General features: G+C 35.0%; 1 protein-coding gene across 2 annotated transcripts in view; it reads right to left on the bottom strand.

Moving 5' to 3' along the window:
- The window catches only part of KCNH5 (potassium voltage-gated channel subfamily H member 5), a 264,043-nt gene that overhangs the window by 228,676 nt on the left and 13,566 nt on the right, over positions 1-21,801 (bottom strand). For both annotated transcript variants that reach the window (XM_045554834.1, XM_045554843.1), the window contains exon 2: positions 10,993-11,116. In XM_045554834.1, coding sequence (XP_045410790.1) covers positions 10,993-11,116 — 124 coding nt within the window. The remainder of the gene's footprint in view (positions 1-10,992; positions 11,117-21,801) is intronic.

The following is a 21,801-nucleotide window of genomic DNA, read 5'->3' as shown; positions in this document are numbered from 1 at the left end:
ATTACTCTCATGGAAAATCTGCATCTGAGTTTATCAATCTGTAAAATTTACAACATGAAAAGCATAGTTTGTTAGCAAGATCCAGTAAAGACGAGAAGACTCCCATAGCAACATCACATTATAACTAGAAATTACAGAGTAACTCAAGCCCATCTTCTAGAACACTAACCAGAACTCTAGAAACCAAGAAATAAAGGGAAGAAGAGAAGGCAGACCAAAGACTGTCCCAGCACTGGAGAAATGTGTACCTTTCATTTTCAATTATAATACTTCTATATTTTATTTTAAAAGAAAAATTGTAATTGCCATTACACTAATAAAATAAGTAAAAGAATCTCAGAATAAAATGACAGTCTTACTCCATAATTTTACATCTAGACTAATACACAAAGCTTCAGAGACTACCTGTAAAGCCAACATCGAAAAGCCACTGTTCCTGTCAAAACTGAAATTTCAGCTCAGGTGAGTTTTATAAAAATCTCTTGAAGACATTACAATTAAATTAGAATTCTTCAGTTAAAGAACACATGGCCACTCCTACCCCCCCCCCAAAAAAATTAGCTTAATACTATAAATAATATTTTTATAGAAAAGTAAACTTTTTTAATTAGCCAGTCTTTTACTAACTGTTATTTTTAATAAAAGACTCTTTAGTAAAGAAGAAATATTTAAAAATTTAAGGTAAGGACAATTAAATTAACAAAATATTTGACGTCTTAAAAAAAAGAAAGTAAAACCATTTTACTTTTACTACAAAATGACACGTTTCTATGGTTCAATAAACAGCAACACAATATTCACAACTGGTCAACAGAAAAACAGAATAAAAAAGCATATATACATAACAAGCACTTAGGATAAAAACTGAAAAAATAATTCTAATAGGATTAAAAACTAAGCTACAATTTAAATTTTTTAAAAAAAGAAACTTTGAGGAATTGGTTTACTACTACTTAAGAAGAACTATAACACAGGTCTGATGCAGCTAAAATTCTGAAGAGAAGATTAAAAGAAACAAGCAATTTTCCAAATAAAATATAAAAATTCCATAATACATCTTCATTAGTTAAGTCCTTCCCATGCTAAAATCGCTTATCCTAGGAAAACAAAGACACTTAAGGAAAAAATCCCTGATTATTAAAGTCTGAATGTATTTTTTTTAAAACAGTCTTTTATTTCTTACATTGTTCCATTCAGACTTTTTATTTTAAGTTTATTATACCATATATTTCCAGTGACAGAACACATATTTGAAGTGGCAAAATACAGCAGTTAAATAATAAAAGATACTTCAAAACAGGCCATAAAGAATGTCTGAAATATACTATCTACCCTCCCAAAGCAAGTGTTCTAGAGGTTAATTAAAACTCTGAAAGTATGTTCATCCAAAGTTGTCCAAACCATACTGACTAAATCAGTGATTCCATGTTATCTGTGGGCGGGGCACATTTGTTTATTTGCTTGGTTTTGTCACATGTAAATGTTGAATGTTTTATCACAGTTTCCTAAAGCCTGAGTCAGGATGGCTAAAACTCAATGCAGTCTTTGAAGGGTTAATAGAATTTGAGAGGACATAAATTTTAGAAATGGTAAGCATCAGGCTTTAGAAAGTATATTTAATAATTTTATACAGTTTTTATGTGTCTTACTGAATATTGTCAAGGAATATATAATGGAAATATTTTAAAAATTATATAATTTCCACTCCCTTTCTTACACAGAATACCAAGCTCCCCTTTGGTAATTATAAATGACTTGTACAACTATATTATTATAATAGTTTATAGAAAGGAAAATCAAATTGGATTCACAGGAACAATCTATGTCTGCTATAATACTGAGCAGTCATGATGTAACAGAGGACCCTTATACTTGGTGGATTATTTACAAACTGGATAATTCTTGGGCAAGTCATACAACCTCCCTGACCCACAGTTTCCTCATCAGTAAAATGATGATGATGATATTATAACTCAAAGGGTAACTATTAAAAAGATAATGTACATGAAGTTACAAATTATAATGTGCTGAAAAATGACTGGGCTGTTTCTTATGGATGGGATTAGAAGAAGGACCTTAGCCCCACTCCCCAGCTTCTCCACAATTCTAGGACACAGATTGTGCCACTCTTGCCAACAGGCAGGGTTGCTGTGTTTTAAAGGGAGATGCACATGTTTCTGTAAAATTCTTCCTTTGTGAGCCCAGGAGGTAAAAGCATAAGGTCATTCAGGACCTGCTCCTATATAATCTGACACTTTTCTTGCCATACAACTGACTGGTGGAAAGATCTGGTCTTAGAAGTAAGTGGTAAGTTTTCTTCAGGCCTGGTCTAAGCCACATCCAGCTTGCCTAAACATTTGGCAGTTATTTTTCATGTGTATTTGACCTAGAAAACTTTGGGGAACAGGCATCTTTGATTTGTAGTAGGATGTATTTATTCTGGGATCCCTTTTTCTGACATCAAAATCTCATAAACAAGCCTCATTATGACACCTAACAGTAAGGATGGCTATAATGGTTGATGGACTTCCAAGGGAGAAAAGAACCTTACAGTCCTGAAAAAAATATAAACTGATCATGAGTTGCACCAGCCTATCTTACTCTATACTAAAAGGGCAACAATGTTCGTACACTAAAACACCATACTCAGTCACCACTGGTAGCTGGTAATACTATATACCTACGGGCTATAGTTCACAGACTAGCAAATGCCTCATCAAAGAAACAACAGAGGTTGAGTAAATGCAGTTGATAAATGTGGTCTCCAGCTCAGAATTGGCCACAACAACAGAATCATTACAAAGGTTAATGGCAGGTGAACTGAGATCTGCAGTCAAAGGATTAAAAAAAAAAAATCCTAAGACAGTGAGTTAAGGAAGAAAAATTAAAAGCAAATAAGAACACAGCTTTCAAAATCTGAAAGGTAATTTTGGAATAAATCAAAGGCATTACTTTATACAGTGGATCATAACCCAAAGGTTTCACAACCCATTAATTTATATGGTCTTAAAAGGATTTAGATGGAGTAATAAATGGCAGATCCATGTCATGTAATTAAGGAAAGCCAGGGATAGTATTGGACTTCTCCAACATGCAGAGTTTGACATCACTGAGGCACCTGTGCTCTCCAACACTTGTCCTCAGAGCCACCATGCAAGGCAGAGCCTCAGCCAAATGGAACCAGACTGACTGACATCCATCACATGTCAAGTGCTCTTGTTGGCTGCTGAGATAATTTTGTATTAATAAAACTTCTTGGAAATCCATCCAATAAAATGTCTCTTAATATCTCTGTTTCACTGTCTAATTTGATAGCTTGGGTAAGGGATTATTAATGGCCTTCTAGAAATAAATATATTTGAAAACATCTATCTACTCATCAATCCTCCCTACCTATACTATCTAATTGCCCTTCTCACCCCTCTATCCAACAACAATAAAAAAAGGACAGGACAACTGGCTTTTTAAAGTTGCAGGTTAATTAAAGTGGTCCCTACCTAACCAATGACAGTATGTGCTGATGTCAGGGCTTCTTAAAAATCATGAGGTAAGATCATATGCTTTCAAATGCCACTCTCCCTACAGATGATATTCCTCACAGAAATAGGAAAAATAATCCTAAAGTTTATATGGAACCATAAAAGACCCAGAATAGCCAAAGCAACCCTGAGCAAAAGGAACAAAGCTGAAGGAATCACATTACCTGACTTCAAATTATATTACAAAGCTACAGTAACCAAAACAGCATGGTACAAGCATAAAAATAGACACATAAACCAATAAAACAGAACAGAGAATGCAGAAATAAATCTATGCATTTATAGTCAATTCATTTTTGACAAAAGTGCCAAGAACACACATTGGGGAAGGGAAATTATCTCCAATAAATAGTGCTGGGAAAAGTGAATATCGGCATGCAGAAGAAGGAAACTAGACTCCTATCTTTTGCCATACACAAAGGTCAAATCAAAATGGATCAAACCTTAGGCATGAAACCATAGAATACTAAAGAAAATGTTGGGAAAACTCTTATAGACATTGGCCTGGCCAAAGAATTTATGAAGAAAACCCCAAAAGCAAGCACAGCAACAACTAAAATAAATAAATGAGACCTGATCAAATTAAAAAGCTTCTGCACAGCCAAGTAAACAATCATTAGAGTGAATAGACAACCTACAGAATGGGAGAAAATATTTGCATGCTATACATCCGATAAAGGGCTGATAACTAGAATCTATACAGAACTCAGGAAAATCAGCAAGAAAAAATCAAACAACCCTATCAAAAAGTGGGCAAAGGACATGAACAGTAACTTTTCAAAAGAAGATAGACTAGTGGCCAAGAAACATATGAAAAAATGCTCAGCATCTCTAATCATCAGAGAAATGCAAATCAAAACCACAATGAGATATCATTTAACTCCAGTGAGAATGGCTTTTATCAAAAAGTCCCACAACAACAAATGTTGGTGTTGATGGGGAGATTTAAATGTAAGACTTGAAACTATGAAACTACTAGAAGACAATTTTGAGGAAACACTCCAGAAAATTGGTCTTGGCAAAGATTTCTTAAGATCTCAAAAGTACCAAAGCAAAAATGGACAAATGGGATCACATAAAGCTTCTGCACAGCCAAGGAAACAACTAACAAAGTAAGGAAACAACCCACAGAATGGCTGAAATTATATGCAAACTACCCATTTGACAAGAGATTAAAAATCAGAATATATAAGGAGCTCAAACAACTCAACAGGAAATAAATAATCTAAACAAAATGGGCAGATCTGAGTGGACATTTCTCAAAAGAAGACAAGCAAATGGCCAACAGGTATATGAAAAAATGCTTAGTATCACTAATCATCACATAAAGGCAAATCAAAAACATAATGAGACATCTTCTCACCCCAATTAAAATGGTTTTTATCCAAAATGCAAGCAACAATAAATGCTGGCAAGGAGAAAGAAAAAGGGGAACCCTAGCACTCTGTAGGTAAGAATGTAAATTAGTACAGCTACTATGGAGAATAGTATGGAAGTTCCTCAAAAAACTAAAAATAGAACTACCAAATGATCCAGCAATCCCACTTCTGGGTATATATCCAAAAGAATTGAAATGAGTATATCAAAGAGACAGCTATACTCCTATGGTTATTGCTATACTATTCACAACAGCCATGATATGGAATCAACCCAAGTGGCCACCAACAGATGAACAGATAAAGACAAATGGCACATAAACACATGAAAAAATGTTCAATGTGTCACTAATTATCAAGGAAATGCAAATTAAAACCACAACGAGATCTCACCTTACCCCAGTTAGAATGGCTTTTATTAAAAAGTCCAAAAACAATAGATGCTGATGTGGATGCAGAAAGGAATGCTTATACACTGTTGGTGGGACTGCAAATTAGTACAACCTCTATGGAAAACAGTATAGAGATTCCTCAAAGAACTAAAAGTAGACCTACCATTCAATCCAGCAATCCCACTACTGAGTATTTACCCAAAGGAAAATAAGTCATTTTATCAAAGACACCTGCACTCAAATGTTTATTGCAGCACAATTCACAATTGCAAGGATGTGGAACCCAAGTGCCTATCAATTCATCAATGGATTAGCAAAATGTGATATGTGTATACTATGGAATACTACTAGCTTTGACGAAGGATGAATTAAGGCCTTTTGCAACAATTTGGGTGGAACTGGAGGCAACTATCCTAAGTGAAATACATCATAAAAGGAAAAACAAACACCACATGTGCTCGCTATTAAATTGGAACTAACCGACGAGCACACATGTGCACAGAGAGAAGTAAAATTCAGTGAAAATCAAGCACAGGGAGGAGGAGGAGGGGCTGAGTGAAAACCTACCTAATGGGTACAATGAACACTGTCTGGGTGACCCTGACTCAAGCATAACAAAATCGATACATGTAACCAAAAACATTTGTACCCCCATATTTTGAAATAAAAATAATGAAAAAATGTGGTACATATACACAATGGAATATTATTCAGCCATAGAAAAAGAATGAATCCTATCATTTGCAACAACATGGATGGAACTGGAAGGCATTATGTTAAGTGAAAGAAGCCAGGCACAGAAAGACAAGAATGACATGTTCTCACTCATATGTGGGAGCTAAAAAAAAAAACTGAACTCATAAAGATAAGAGAGTAGAATGATGGTTAGCAGAGGCTGGGAAGGGTAGTGGGCAGAGAAGATAAAGACATGATGGTTAACGGCTACAAAAATATAGTCTGATAGACTGAACAAAATCAAGTACTTGGTAGCATAATAGGGTGACTATAGGTAACATCAATTTATTGTATGTTTTAAAACAACTAAAGTGTGGAATTGGAATGTTACTAACACAAAGAAATGATAAATACTTGAGGTGATGGATACCCCACTTACTCTGATTTGATCATTACACAGCGTATGCCTGCACCAAAACATCATATGTACTCCATACATGTGTATAACTATTATATAGCCATAATAATTAAAAAATTTAAAAATTTAAAAATAAATAAATGATATTCTCCCAAAGCCTATACTCTTCTTTAAACATGAAATACTTTCTGTATCCTCCAAAAAATAATCCAAAGTCTTGAAAATGAAATTATTAGAAAATAAAATAGACTAGATTTAAAAGTCCTAGGAATCCTGAAGTGTCATAATTTTAGCTAAAACAAAAGTGAGATAATACCTAGCACATATAAGATTTTTTTATTAGAAAGTTAGATACCATTATGATATAGCAAGGATGTAGGAAAACCAGAACCCTTACTCATGGCTGGTGGGAGTGAAACAGGAGGCTACTCGGGACAGCAGTCTCATAGCAGTTAATTTACCACTTCTACATATATTCTACTACCCAGTAATCCCATTTCTGGGCATAGAGACAGAAAACTTCTCACATAGGGCCACAGTAAGATGTGCATGAAGATGTTTATCTCCAAGCTGTTGGAGGTAGCAAAGTATGAGAAGTTGGATTCCATGACTAGTAGAATGCATAAATAAAACGAAGGCTGAGAAGACACTGGAGCAGTAGACATAATGAGACAGGTTATCATATGGCGACATAAAAAAATCTCAATGACATAATGTTGGATGAAAAGAGGTAGAAGCCATAAATATCACTCTACAGTAAGAATTATGTAGGTCTTAAAAGCAAACACAAAGCCACATCATTTCAAGAATACACATGTTTAATAAACAAATGGAAGATGGATTAGAAAGACATACAATAAACACACTAGAATGAATAACTATGGAAGGAGAAAGGGGGATGGGATGAAAGGGAAAAGAAAAAGAAAGAAAAGGAAATAAAACAGAGGACTCGCCCAGATAGAGCACAAGGAAATATTAAGACAAACTGAGGAGTATGTTTAATTCGATTCTGTATCTCTAGTCCAATGGGAGAGGGGTTGGGAAGGACAAAGAAGGAAAAAGATAAGAAAGCAGAAGAAATAAATATTAGCCTCTTGATACTGTAAAAAACAAAAAATAATGTGCTTTTATTTTCACATAAAACAATTCACATCTGAACATTTTACAATACAACATGTAATCATTTACCAGTTGCTACTTTAAGTCTATTGACTTTAAATCATCTAATGCAAGTTGTATATAAAGACGATTCTTTTCTTCTGATACATATAGTGTCACAAGCTGCATTTTCCCACACAAAATGAAGCTCACTGCTTTGTAGCTTCTTATTATCTTAGGTTTGTCTGAAACTTGTCATTATTATAATAAGATCAAGTAAAATTCTTCAAATTATTTACAAGGTTATTTTCATTATGAAATGATTTATATTCAATTGGAATTCAGTGATTCCACATACTATAACTTTTAGCCATTAACCCTGTATTTCTAAATATGTATATATTTTTTTCTTTTCTCCCTGTTTTTTATGTCTCCTATTCAAAGGCTTTTCTATATTTATTCAAGAAATTTCTAAAAAGTTCTGTGCAAAAGAATAATCAGAACCATGAGGCAGAACTGTTTTATAAACCAGAGATGGTTTGGGGTGTTTTTTCATTTGTTTGTTTGTTTGTTTGTTTTGGAGGGGGTTTTTTTTTAGCATGTTAACATATTATTAACTTTTTCCAGTGTCATTGTCCTTCTAACGTATAACTTAGAAAAATAGGGCTTTGCCATAATAGTTTTTAAGAAATCTACTACTAGACATTTTGAGTATTTCAAGATCTTCACTCTTCTAAATAGTGCTGCAGCAAACATAATATGGATATAGTTTAATTTTAGAAGGAGATGAGGAAGTTTAAAAGGGGAGCACATTAAAATAGATCATGCTTCCAAGAAGACCTGATAGTGTTCAGACATCGTTTGCTCATGTATCAGATGCCAGTCTTCATCACTGTGAGGGCATTAAACGCACTGCAATTTTTAGATTAGCAAAACACATTTAGCACTTTGCACAAGCCAGTAATAATTGCTTATGTTAAGAACGTGATCATTTTGAAAATACTGACTCTGATAAGCAAAGACGACTTGGAGGAAGATTTACGTACTTTTTTCCACTAAAAAACCATAACCTAATCCAAAATTCTCCTTCACCCATCTCAAATGCTGTATCACTCGGGATGAAAAATAATAAGCACAAGCACGCTATACAGCATTTGAGACCTAGGCTAGGGTTTATTACAAAACAAGTCCATCTTATTTAACAAATACTGGCATAAAACACAGTGCTGTGTCCGGTAGTGTGTTCAAAAGTAAGCAAGACAGAATTCCTACCTTCAAGGCACTTAAAATCTGGTAGTTGTGGTATGGGGGCAAAACAGCTCTTTCAGAGGAGAGAATATGCTAATGTAGCACACCAGCATTTTTTAATGAATCCTTTGTAGGAAAAACTGTACTTGCCAAAGAAAACAGGCTGGGGATAGGGCAGATACATGGCACACAGAAGGGATGGGAGCAAAACTTTACAATGTATTCGGATATGAAAAGTAGCACTTCTCAAAAGTGACAGCAAAAGCAGTAAGAATGAAAACCCAAGGGATACGGCAAGTTAGTTTACGGTCAAATGATGATGCCCACAGAAATATACACACAGAACTATGAGGAGTCGGAGAAGGGAAAAACACATCTTGTTTAGGGAATCATAATTACCTTCAGGTGGCAGATGGAGTATTAGCAGTCCAAGAATAAAAAATGGACATGGGAGCATCTGTGTTTTCTGGAACTCTCTATAAAAACTGTTCTACAGGATAAGGTCTACCACAAAACTAACCTTTTCCTAATTTAAACCCTGCTGGGGGGCATAGCAGAGTTGTGATGTTTCATACAGTCAACCTCCCAGTACTTAGAACACACGTCAGTGACAGCACCAGCACAAGAGAGAAGGGCCACCCAATGGCTAAACAGGCACAGAGAAATCGTGCTCTCAAAGGGAGTTTCTCAAGCAGGGGCCATCATTTTTCAACACTCCCATTTGCCAGTTTCATACCTGGGAGAGAAGACTAAATATGGGAATAACTTTAGCAGAGGGAAAAATGAAGATAGCTGGGGGAAGATAAGTGAAGGAACTTCTTGTATTTGAATAGATTATTTCTCAAACCTGGATAAGCATCAGAATCATCTAAGCTTTTGGTTAAAAATACTGACTCCTGACCTCACCCACCCACTTCAGGTGATTCTGATTCAGTAGGTTTCAGAGGTATGGAACCTATGTTTCGCAAAACCTATTTATGTGATTCCTGTGTGTAGACAGGTTTAGACTCAATGGTATAATATGAAATCTCTGCCCTCCATGAAGATGCAGAATAAATGTGTGTGTGTGTGTGTGCAAGTTTAGAGAGAAAACGAAGGTTGTCCCGCAGTGTATACAGAGGATTGGTTCCAGGACCCGCACGTATACCAATATCTCACACTCAAGTGCGCTATTCAGCTCTGCAGAATCTACATATAAACAAAAAGTCAGCCCTCCCTATACGTGGGTTTCACATACCCCATTACTGTATTTTCCATCTGCATTTTGTTGAAAGAAATCCATTTATAAGTGGACCCAGGCAGTTCAAATCCATGCTGTTCAAGGGTCAACTGTGTTTGTACATAATTATATACAATGCTTCTCAGCATAAATAGGTAGAAAAAAAGGTAAATCACTCTGTTTCCCTAGGTAAGTCCCTTAACATAGCTCTACCTCAGTTTTCTCATCTGAAAAACAGAGGATTTGGCCTAGAAAAAAAAAGTTCAGATCCCTTCTAGTTCTAAAATAACTTGGTTCAGTGCTTAGTAGAGTGAGAGCTTTAGAGAAAAATTAACTCAAGGAAAAAACATCCCATCTGGCCTTACTGAAATATTGTGGAAAAGTTTTCGGTTCTAAATTGGTCCCTCATATGGTTTCCTTTTCTTTTTTCTGATCCCCTTTTTTTTCTTAATATTTTCTTTAAACTCACAGAAATTACATATTTTAAAAAGAATTGGTATAAATAACATAAGTTAGACTCTGTTTTAAATAAGTCGAACAAAATAGCAATGGGTACAATATACCAACATTACAAAGTACATGTGATTTACACAGGATGTAAGAACTTTATTTTGATGCTCTTTAAATGCTCATGAAACATGTTCTGCTTGAATGGGGGTTGTGTACTGTTGTTCAAGACAGTTTTAGCTGCTCCAGAGATGCTGATGCCAAAACTGGTTCCCTGACACAGGATGTACCTCCAATCACTCAGCACCTACAGCACTTCCTGGCTCACAGTAGGTATCAAAAAATATTTATTGAGTGAATTCATTAAGTCACAGATATGTAAAAATCTTTCTCTTTCCATAAGTTCTCACCAAAGGCTCTTAATCTATATTTTCCGTTGATAATTTAGTCTCCTTAATATTCTAATATAATTTTTAACCCTATAGTTTCTATATGTGAGACCAAGTAGGCTTAAGCCTTTTAACCACATTCAGAATTTGGTTAAATTCAGAAGAGGTTACTAAGCTGTTCTATTACCTACCTGCAAGTGCTGCTTTTCTGCATGACGTCAGCTCGATGATACCCAGAGAGTTTACAAAAACCGTCATTACTATAAACTACAGGCCAATCCACAATCTGAGCATTTCCCAGTAAGAAACTCGATTCTAAAGAAGAAAGAAGAGAAAGGAAGTTATTTAGCTTCATTTAACAATTTACCTCTTTCAAGTAATCAAAAAGAAAAATTCATAAATATGAACAAATGCAATTATGGTTTGTTATGGTACAAATAATATAACCTATTCTTGAAATTGACATAGTAAGTTTACCATGATCATCAGACGGCACCTGCAATAAATACATTTGTATACAAGCTAAAAATTCCATTTAAAAGAAAACAGTTTATAAAACCTCTTTGCATTCAAGTACACCCTGAGCTATGAAAACAAAATATAGTTAGTACCAAATCATGTTAATGACTATAAATTACACCTAAAAATAGGTTAATTTATTAAGATTAGGCCTATAGTCACTTCCCCACAAATTGAGAATACTTAACTTGACAACAAGGGCAAATTGGATGACCCCCTCCAAAAATTCTATTAATATAATTTTGACATGAGGAGACAAATTTTTTTTCCATTAGTCTGATCTTGAAAAGTCTGATTTAAAATTAGCATTTAAAAATCCTTTTTAAATAAAATTAATCAAAGATATTATTTTCAACCACATCCTACAGAGAATTTGGAAATTATAAGTACTCTATAAAAAAGACATCTCTGTTCTATCTTGCATAGAAAAGTAGGTTTGCTTTCGTATAAATTAATATGAGAATAATACATTTTGGTATCAACTGTAATTGAAAATCCAATAGTTTTAGGTAGTAACTTTAGCAGCTTTGTAAATCACATGATAATATTTCCACATTAAAATGAATTAAAATTAATGTTAAAATATAAAAATTATCTTTAAAATAAATATTTAAATAATAAAAATTTTCAAAGGAATATTTATACTTTAGATTTTCACCTAAAAAAATCTCTTTTGAACTCATATTCAGGGTAGTATACTAAAAATACAAATGAATTTTTGAGAAGACTTTAAATCCTGACTCTTCATAAAAATAATCCAAATCAACATTTATTAAGTGGCTGCTATGTAAATGGCACTGCTCTGTGTCAGACAATGGGATAGAACAAACATTAATAAAACACATCGTTTGCTCTCATCAAGTTTACATGTTAAAAACAAATATGTAACAATCAAATACAATTTAGCAGAATAGATACTAAATAAAGCAGCACAGGACAAAATATGAAAAAAATCTGTAGTCACTAGGAAGCAACCAAAAGTAGGCAGAAACTGGAAAATATAAACCCTTGGAAAAGAGGAGCTATAGCATGTGAGATACTGATTTAACTGTCCATTCCCCTGAGAGCACTTCCTACTTTGGACAGTTCATGGGTGAAAGAGCTCAAGCAGAAACGTCTTATAAGGCTAAGGAGTCAAAAGGTCACAATTTGAGGCTGCCAGAGCAACTTGGAGTTGAGAGAGAAATCCTTCAATGGATACAGCCATAAACCTACATGTAAATCCACCTCAAATCCTTCTCTATGGCCAAAACTGTGCATGCATAGGATGGGACTACAAGGGACCCAGCTGAAGCAATGACTAGAAGGCTAAAGAGAAGGACAGAAATTTCACCAAATAGACCCACACTAAAAAACATCTTAAAATCAAGACTCCTCGTGAACAAGGTGATCCACTAGTAATTAAACTGCCTGGTTAAAAAAAAAATGCAACCCTTTTCAGGGGAAAATAATGGAATCTAAAATCTCTATGATGTATATCACCAATAGCCCCCCTCCAAATCAGCAAGTCCATAGGGCACTTTTTACTCATCTCACTTAACAATTCAGAAGTTTCAGTAACCACTCCCTCCCTAAAAGTCTCTCAATACTTGGCTTTCATAGAACATTCACCTGTTTCTCTGAAGACTCTTTTATTTCCTTTGCAGGCTCAACATTCCTAACCTAGTAAGTATATATTAGAGTTCCTACATGTCAGTCCTAAGCCCTCTCCTTTCTTTGATCTTATATGTTCATGTATACCCACATATTCAGTAACTCATGATTGTTTATCTCTAAATCAGACCTCTTCTATAAACTTTAAATCTTGATATCCAACTCTCTCTCTCTTTTTAGCTATCTTAAATGTATCTCAATATAACACATCCATGACATTTTGTTCCTTTAGATCAGGTGCTTTTCCAGGGTTTCCCATCTTAGAGAATGGGACCACCATCCATACAGTTATGCAAGCCATTAACCTAGGAGCCATCAATCAACATTCTTCCTATTACTCTCATATCTAATTCATTACCAAATTTCATTAATTTTATCTCCTAAAATTCTTTCAAATCCCTCCAATTCTCTCCATCTCTGTGATCATCACCCAACTCCAACCTTCCATCATCTCTCCCCTAGACCACTCTAACAGCTATCTAATTGGTTTGTGCAGAGCTCTCTGAGATTCTTCAATGGTTTTTCCACACTGAAACCAAAGCTGTCATTTTAAAACTCAAACTGGATCATGTTCCCTTCCCTGCTTTAACATCCTTTAATAGTTTATCGTGGCTCTCAGGGCACCCAAAACCTTTCCATGGTCTATAATGACTTCAAAGTCTGTCCAACCTCAGACCTCAGCACTCTGACCCTTGCCTACAATGCTATAACTACACTGACTTTTCTAATATTCTTGTGTCAAGTTCTCTCTCACTATAAGGACTTTTTCACTTGCCATGCTCTCTGCTGAAACACCATTCCTTTCCCTCTTCACTTGGTTGACACCTACTTTATTTAGACCTTAACTCAATTGTCATGACCTCAGGAATCTTCCATTACCCTCTAAGTTTTATCCCTATTATATAATTTTTTACATGATATACCTCTTCCTGACAGTCATTATCACAATTGCAGTTTTATACATATTTGTGTTATGACTTAACTAATGCATATCTGCCTGCTAGATTGTAAGCTCTATAAGGATAGAGCCCATGTAGGTTTTTACCAACATTTGATCCCCCATTGTGTAGCATAGTACCTGGCATAAAATAAATGCTAATTTATTGGTCGACTATATGAATAAACAATTGAATTAATATATTCTTGCCAAGATCTCTCTTTATATAACTGGTATCAAATTTATTGTGCAATGTCTTTCTAAATATTTGATATATGCTATTTTTGTCTTTTCATATGGATGACATATTACTTAGGATTACAAATTATATGCCTACTGTGCATACAAGAGTTTCAGTATAATCATCCAGACAGAAAACCAATAATGAAACATTGAACTATGCTAACAGACATATATAAAACATTCTATCCAATGGCAACAAAATACACATTCTTCTCAAGGGCACACAGAACATTCTGCAGGATAGATCAATATTAGGCCACAAAACAAGTCTTAACAAATTTAAGAGAACTGAAATCACATCAAGTATCTTTTCTCACCACAATGGTATAAAAGGAAGAATTTCAGAAAATTCACGAATACATGGAAATTAAATAATACACTCCTAAACAACCAAGGGATCAAAGAAGAAATTAAAAGGAAAATTTTTAAATATCTTGAGACGAATGAAAATGAAAGCACAACATACCAAAACTTATAAGATGCAACAAAAGCAGTTCTAAGAGGGAAGTTCATAGCAACAAATGCCTACATCAAAAAGAAGATCTCAAATAAACAAACTAATGCTACACCTCAGCAAGCTAGAAAAAGAAAAGCAAACTAAGCCCAAAGATAGGAAGGAAACAATAAAGATTAGAACAGAAAAAATGTAATAGGGACTAGTTAAACAATTTTTAAAAGATCACTGAAACTGAAAATTGTTTTTTTGAAAAGATAAACAAAATTGACAGACCATTAGCTAGACTAAAAAAAAGAAAGAAAGAAAGAAGACTCAAACAAACAAAATCAGGAATGAAAAAGAAGATATTACAACTAATACCACAGAAATACAAAGGATCATAAGATACTACTATGAATAATTTATATCCCAACAAACTGGCTAATCTAGAAGAAAAGAATAAATTCCTAGACACATACAACCTCTGAAGATTAAACCATGATGAAAAAGAAAATCTAAACAGACCAATAACAATAAGGAGATTGAATCAGTAATAAAAAGTCTCCCATCAAAAAAAGCCCAAAACCTTATGGTTTAACTGCTTAATTCTACCAAACATTGAAAGAAAAACTAATTCAGTCCTTCTCAAACTCTTCCAAAAACCACTGGAGAGGAGAGTAAACTTCTGAACACATTTTGTGAGCCCAGCATTGCCCTGAACCCAAAGACAATGACACCATAAAAAAAGAAAATTAGGCCAATATCTTTCATGAACATAAATGAAAAAATCCACAATAAAATACTTGGAAATCAAACTCAGCAGCACTTTAGAAGGATAATTAACTGTGATCAAGTGGTATTTACTCCTTAGATGCAAAGATTGTTCAACATAACTCAATCAATAAACGTAATATACCATATTAACAAAATGAAGGACAAAACCCATCACATCAGCTTACTAGATATAGAAAACGCACTTGACAAAATTCAATATCCTTTCATGATTTAAAAAACTCAACAAATTAGATATAGAAGGAATGTACCTCAACATAATAAAGGCCATATATGACAAGCCCATAGCTAACATCATACTCAGTAGTGAAGAGCTGAAAGTTTTTTCCTCTAAAATCAGGAAAAAGACAAAAATGCTCATTCTCACCACTTCTTTTCAACATGGTACCAGAAGTATTAGCCAGCATTATTAGGTAAGAGAAAGAACAAAAAATCTTCCAAATAGGAAAGAAAGAAGTTGAATTGTGTCTGTTTGCAGACAACATTATCTCATATATAGAAAACTCTAAAGACTCCACCAAAAAGCTGCTAGAACTAATAAACAAACTCAATAAAGTTGAAGGAAAAATAAGCAACATACAAAAAAGCATTTATATACACTAACAATGAACTCTCCCAAAAAGAAATCAAGAGAATAATACTATTTACAATAGCTGCCAAAAAAATACAATATTTAGGAATAAATTTAACAAAGGAGGTAAGAAATGTGTTACACTGAAAACTATAAAATATTTTGCTGAAAGAAACTGAAGAATACATAAATAAAAAATATCCCATGTTCATAAATGGGAAGAATTAATACTACTAAAATGGCCATCCTACTCAAAGCAATCTACAGATTCAATGTAATCCCTATCAAAATCCCAATGACGTATTTCACAGAAGTAGAAAAAAATTCCGAAATTCTTATGGAACCACAAAAGACCCCAACAGCTACAGCAATCTTGAACAAAAAAAAAAAAAGTTGGAGGCATCATAATACCTGATATCAAAACCTACTGCAAAGCTATAGTAATGAAAACAGTATGGTACAGGCATAAAAAGAGACATCTAGACTAATGGAACAGAATAGAGATCCCAGAAATAAAGCCACACATTTACCATCAATTAATTTTTAACAAAGATGCCAAGAACACACAATGGGGAAAGGACAGTCTTCCATAAGTGGTGTTGGGAAAACTAGATATCTACATGCAGAGGAATAAAATTATACCCTCATTTCATACCATATGCAAAAATTAACTCAAAATGGATTGAAGACTTAAACATCAGACCTGAAACTATAAAATTGCCGGAAGAAAAATAAACGGAAGAAAGCTGCATGGCATTGGTCTGGGCAAAGATTTTTTGGATATGACCCCAAAACCACAGGCCAACAGAAGCACAAACTGGCAAATGGCATTACATCAACTAAAAGCTTCTGCATGGCAAAGGAGACAATCAGCACAGTGAAGAGACAATCTATAGAATGGGAGAAAATGTATGAGTAAACCATATATCTGGTTAATATCCAAAATATATAAGAAACTCAAACAACTCAATAGTATTGAAACAAAGAACCAGATTAAAATAGGGGCAAAGGAACTGAACAGACATTTCTCAAAAGAAGATATACAAATGGCCAACAGGCATATGAAATAAAGCTTAATATCATTGATCATCAGGGAAATGCAAATTAAAACCACAATGAGATATCACCTCACACTTATTGGAATAGCTATTATCAAAAGGACAAAAGATAAGGAGTGCTGGCCAGGGTGCTGAGAAAAGGGAACATTGGTACACATTTAGTGGGAATGTAAATTAATACAGCCATTATGGAAGACAGTAATGAGGTTCCTCAAAAAATTAAAAAAAGAACCACCATATAATCCACCCATCCCAATACTGGGTATATCTCCACAGGAAATGAAATCAGTATGTTGAAGAGATGTGTGTACTTCCATATTCACTGCAGCACCATTCACAACAGTCAACATATGGAATCAACCTAATTGCTTATCAATAGATGAATGGATAAAGAAAATGTGGTATATATATCCAATGGAATATTTTGCAGCCTTTAAAAAAGAAGGAAATCCTGTCATTTGTGACAGCATAGATGAACCTGGAGGACATTATGGTAAGTGAAATAAGCCAGGTACAGAAAGACAAATACCATATGATTGCACATACACGTGCAGTGTAAAACAGTCAAATTCAAAGACACAGAGAGAAAAAGGGTGGCTACCAGAGGCTGGAAGGTGGGTGCATTGGAGAGATATTGGTCAAAGGACACAAAATTCAGTTAGAAGAAATAAGCTCAAGTGATCTATACATCATGGTGACTATAGTTAACAGCAATATATCGCATATTTAAGAATCTCTAAAGGAGCAGATTTTAAGTGTTCTCACTGCAAAAAATAAATATGTGAGATAATGCATATGCAAAATAGCTTGATTTAGCCATTCTATTAATACAATGCATACATCTATCAAAACATCATGTTGTACCACAAATATATACCATTTTTACTTGTCAATTTAAAAAATAAACTTGAAAAAGAATTGCCATATAGTAGTTACTTATTGACTGAAGAAATTGCCAGTATCCCAGGAAAGAGGATCCCAAGGGCTTTTTTAAAAAGACCATAAACATTAAAGGGCTTGTCGAGGCAGGCCTTCTTTCCCCCAGAAGCTATCTATCAAACCAGTCTTTTTAAAACTTTTTTTACTGAAGCTCATAGTAAAAAATAAATTTTACACAGTGACGCAAAGTGTATCTACACATGTGCAGACATGTACTTAAACACACAAACACACAACTGAAAAAAATTCTCAGACTACACTTACTACATGAGATGTAATCTACTTTTTTCTATTTTATTTCAATTTTGAGTCTATTAGTCAAAGCCCTCCCTTTAAATCAATTTCACACCCCAGTGAAGAGTTGCTTCTCCTGGTTTTAAAAACATGCTTTAAACAACCCTGCAAAGGCTTTGCAGACCTTCCCCTCTCAAAAACAGACTTGTTTTCAAGACATTTGCTAGAGTTTTGATCAGGCGCTCTTAACTGTTCCTAGTTAACTCTGCCATTAAAAACATTTCCCTGCCCCATCATTCCACTTTCAATAGCTCTACAATGGCACAGTTAAGACTCCAGCTCAACAAGGTCCGGCTATCACTACTCATTTGTTGTTGACATATTATTTCACTTCTACTCCAGTAACTCTACATAATAGCAAAATGAATAACAAAAGCAACCTTGGTGGAGCCCCTCCTCAGTGCTGGCACGGGGCCCAATGCAGTACATGCCACAATCTCTAATCAGGAAAACAACTCCGTTTCCTCTTTTACTGATCACTCATCGGGCAGTAAGTCAGAGACTCACAAAGCCCAGATTCCCAGGGTCAGAAGCAGCAACTAGAACACACATTCCCTATATTCTAATTTTGGGCTGAGATCATTGCAAATTCAAACTCTAGTTTCTGGGCGAAATCATGTCTCTTCTTTGCTTTGGAAGGAAAAGTAAGAAGACTGGGAATGAAGCGAAAGTCCTAAAGCAACTCACTGCTAGGGAGGCCTAATTCCTCCCGTTAGCTTGGAAGCAGAGTTGTTTAGGGAAAAGAATACAGAAGTTAGAATCAAAAGTGGGTAGTTGAGACTTTGCCTTTCTTCAACCCCATTTTTCAAAATATCTACTTGATTTTAACCAGTAACACAGCATATGGACAATTCAGGTATTTGCCAAGTACACACTAGAGTATTTGCTCACATATTCAGTTAGACCTAACAACTAAGAGAGCTCCTCAAAACCAACTTAAAGTTTTAAAACAAATAGTCTAGGAAATATGCTTTCAGTTCATCTTTATGTTTCAAGTTTCAGTCCCACGATTTAGACCATCAAAGAGTGAAGTAACTGGACTGTGTACTCACCATCCCTTACCTCGAGGCCTTAAAAATTACATGTTAGCAATATTCACTCTGGGTTTATGGTGGACAAACATAAGAAGCACTTCTAGCATTTCTGAATGTTTTATAAAACCATAGTTGAGTAAATTAGCCATAGTGCGAGGCCCTTCATATAAAAAGTCATCAACTGGTAAATGTTCATAACAATCAAAATACCACAAAAAGCCCTGTCCCCAGATATTCTCCCAGCCCTTGGATCCCTTCTCAATACTATTAAGAGAGTTACTGTGAAAAATCTGGGGAGTTTTACTGGTTTCCTCACACACCAACTGGTGATAGTGATTACCCACTATGCTGGGTAGTTATGGAGATTAAATACAGCAGTGTGAGCAAAGTCTTTATAAACTACTGTTGTTTGTCATGTACAAGATTTTCTTACAACTGTTTCATAGAGCTTGCAATGTGTGTGCAAGGGTATGTGTGCATATGCAAAGAAACTAGAAAGAAACTTAGAAATGTTGACCCTGCAAACCAAAACCTATAAAATTATATTTATCACTGAGAGCTAAACTACAAAATAAAATATTGAAAAGAAATAAGGAAGGGACAGAATTTAAAAAAAAAAAAAGATTTAAGGCTAAATTAGAAATTGCTGAGCATTAAATAAACTATTCAGGACGTTTTTTGGAAAATTTTCTATTTGTTATGTTTCTGCTCCATTTCCCTGTAGTCACAAAAATTCTTGTTTCAACAAATTAAAAATCTGACATTAATAAATACTAAGAAAAGGATAGCAAATTAATTAAAATTGCTTCCCCAGAAAATTTTAATTTTCTTTAGCTTTAAAACATAGTGGGGAAAAGCAATATTATTACAGAGGAATAACTTCTCTGCAAAGCAGATGAGTTGCACATTTAGAAAGTGAGACAGTCCAGACATTTTGGAAGCATGAAGCCATTAACGAAATTGCCCAGAATTCTCAGATACCATCATCATCCTTACCAAGCAATCTTGACAGGGAAATCAGTTCTGGTTTGTCATCACAGCTCTTAGAACACGTTGAGCCATGAATTCTGGAAAATTGAACTCTCCTTGGGATCCAGACTGTTTCAGTCTTCGAAGATGTTTACAAACATTTCATGTCCAAATGGGTCAAATACACAATATGGTCCTGTCTGAGGTGCCTGAGAGTCAGGGGTTACCCCCACCCAGGAGGTTGGCTTTTAAAAGCTACAATTCCACACATGAGCAGATTCTTGGATGCATCTCGACAAGGGGCTAAGGCTTGAAAACATCTCATTACGTCCTTTCAAGACCATCCAGTATCCTCCGGAGATGGATATGAAATAAAACAAGCACTTTTTCCACAAGGATTAGGGGGTTAAAAACTAATCATGGACCCTTAATTCAAAATGGCCCCCTAAGGATTATTAACAATGTTTCTCAATCTTGACTGTACATTTGCTTGGGACGGAGGTGGAGAAAGATTGCCGACGGGCACAGGGGTTACTCATCTCAGCACCCACACCCCAAAGATTCTGTTTTAATTGGCCAGGCATCAGTATTTATTTTTAAATCTTCTCAGGTGTGCAGCCAGGGTGGAGCAGCACTAATCTAGTACAATAATTCCTAAATGCTGGCTGCTGCAATAGAATCTTGTCACGGATGTCAAAAATAGAGATTGCTAAACTCTAATGCAGATGCACTGAATTGACTCCCTCAGAGTAGAATATAAAAATACAGCCATAGAGGTAAGTCTCACGCTCAGCCAAGTTTGGGACACTTTGATCTGGTACCTTGCTACTCAAAGTACAGACCAGTATCACCGGCGAGTTTATTAGCAATATAGAATATGGGATCTACCCCAGACCTTCTGAATCAGAGCCTGCATTTTAACAAGACCCTCAGGTGATTTCCAAGTCCATGAAGACACCCCTCTTCTGCATCCTTTCCTTCCATTTATGGATGCAAAAGCAGACCAGGAAAGTTAAAGGACTCGCTGAATGTAGGGAAAGGGAACTGGTGGGAGGAAAAGACAGAACCAGGCCTCACTGTCTAAGAATTTCTATTTTATCACTGTATTTCTGAACCGTCGTCAAAGCTTTTGGGGCTTGTTTTGTTTTGTTTTGTTTGTTTTATAATAAGGAAGCATTTTCTCTTTGAAGAGCAATTTCTTCAAATAGGAAAATAACTACATGTAGGTTAATACTACCTCATATTAATCCCATTCCTAAAAGAGATCATACACAAACCATGGGATCAATAATCCTGGCTGATAAAAATCTCTGGAAGAAGAGAGGTTACATCAGTCAATAAAGACAATATAAAAGCATCGGGATATTTCTTCCCTTTCTAAAGCAATTCTGAGGAAAAAATGTTTTCCTCTGAGCTGCTCCAATGTGATTATACTGGCTTTGTTTGTTTGTTTGTTTTATCTTGTTTTGTTTTTATGAAAACCATACTATTCTCAGACCCGGAAATTCCATGGACGTTAACAATGGTGGTGGGGAGGGGAAGAAAATGGGGAGAA

The sequence above is a fragment of the Lemur catta genome, chromosome 1, assembly GCF_020740605.2.
Source record: "Lemur catta isolate mLemCat1 chromosome 1, mLemCat1.pri, whole genome shotgun sequence".
Taxonomy (NCBI): Eukaryota; Metazoa; Chordata; class Mammalia; order Primates; family Lemuridae; genus Lemur; species Lemur catta.
This window is presented reverse-complemented; position numbering and strand designations above follow the sequence as displayed.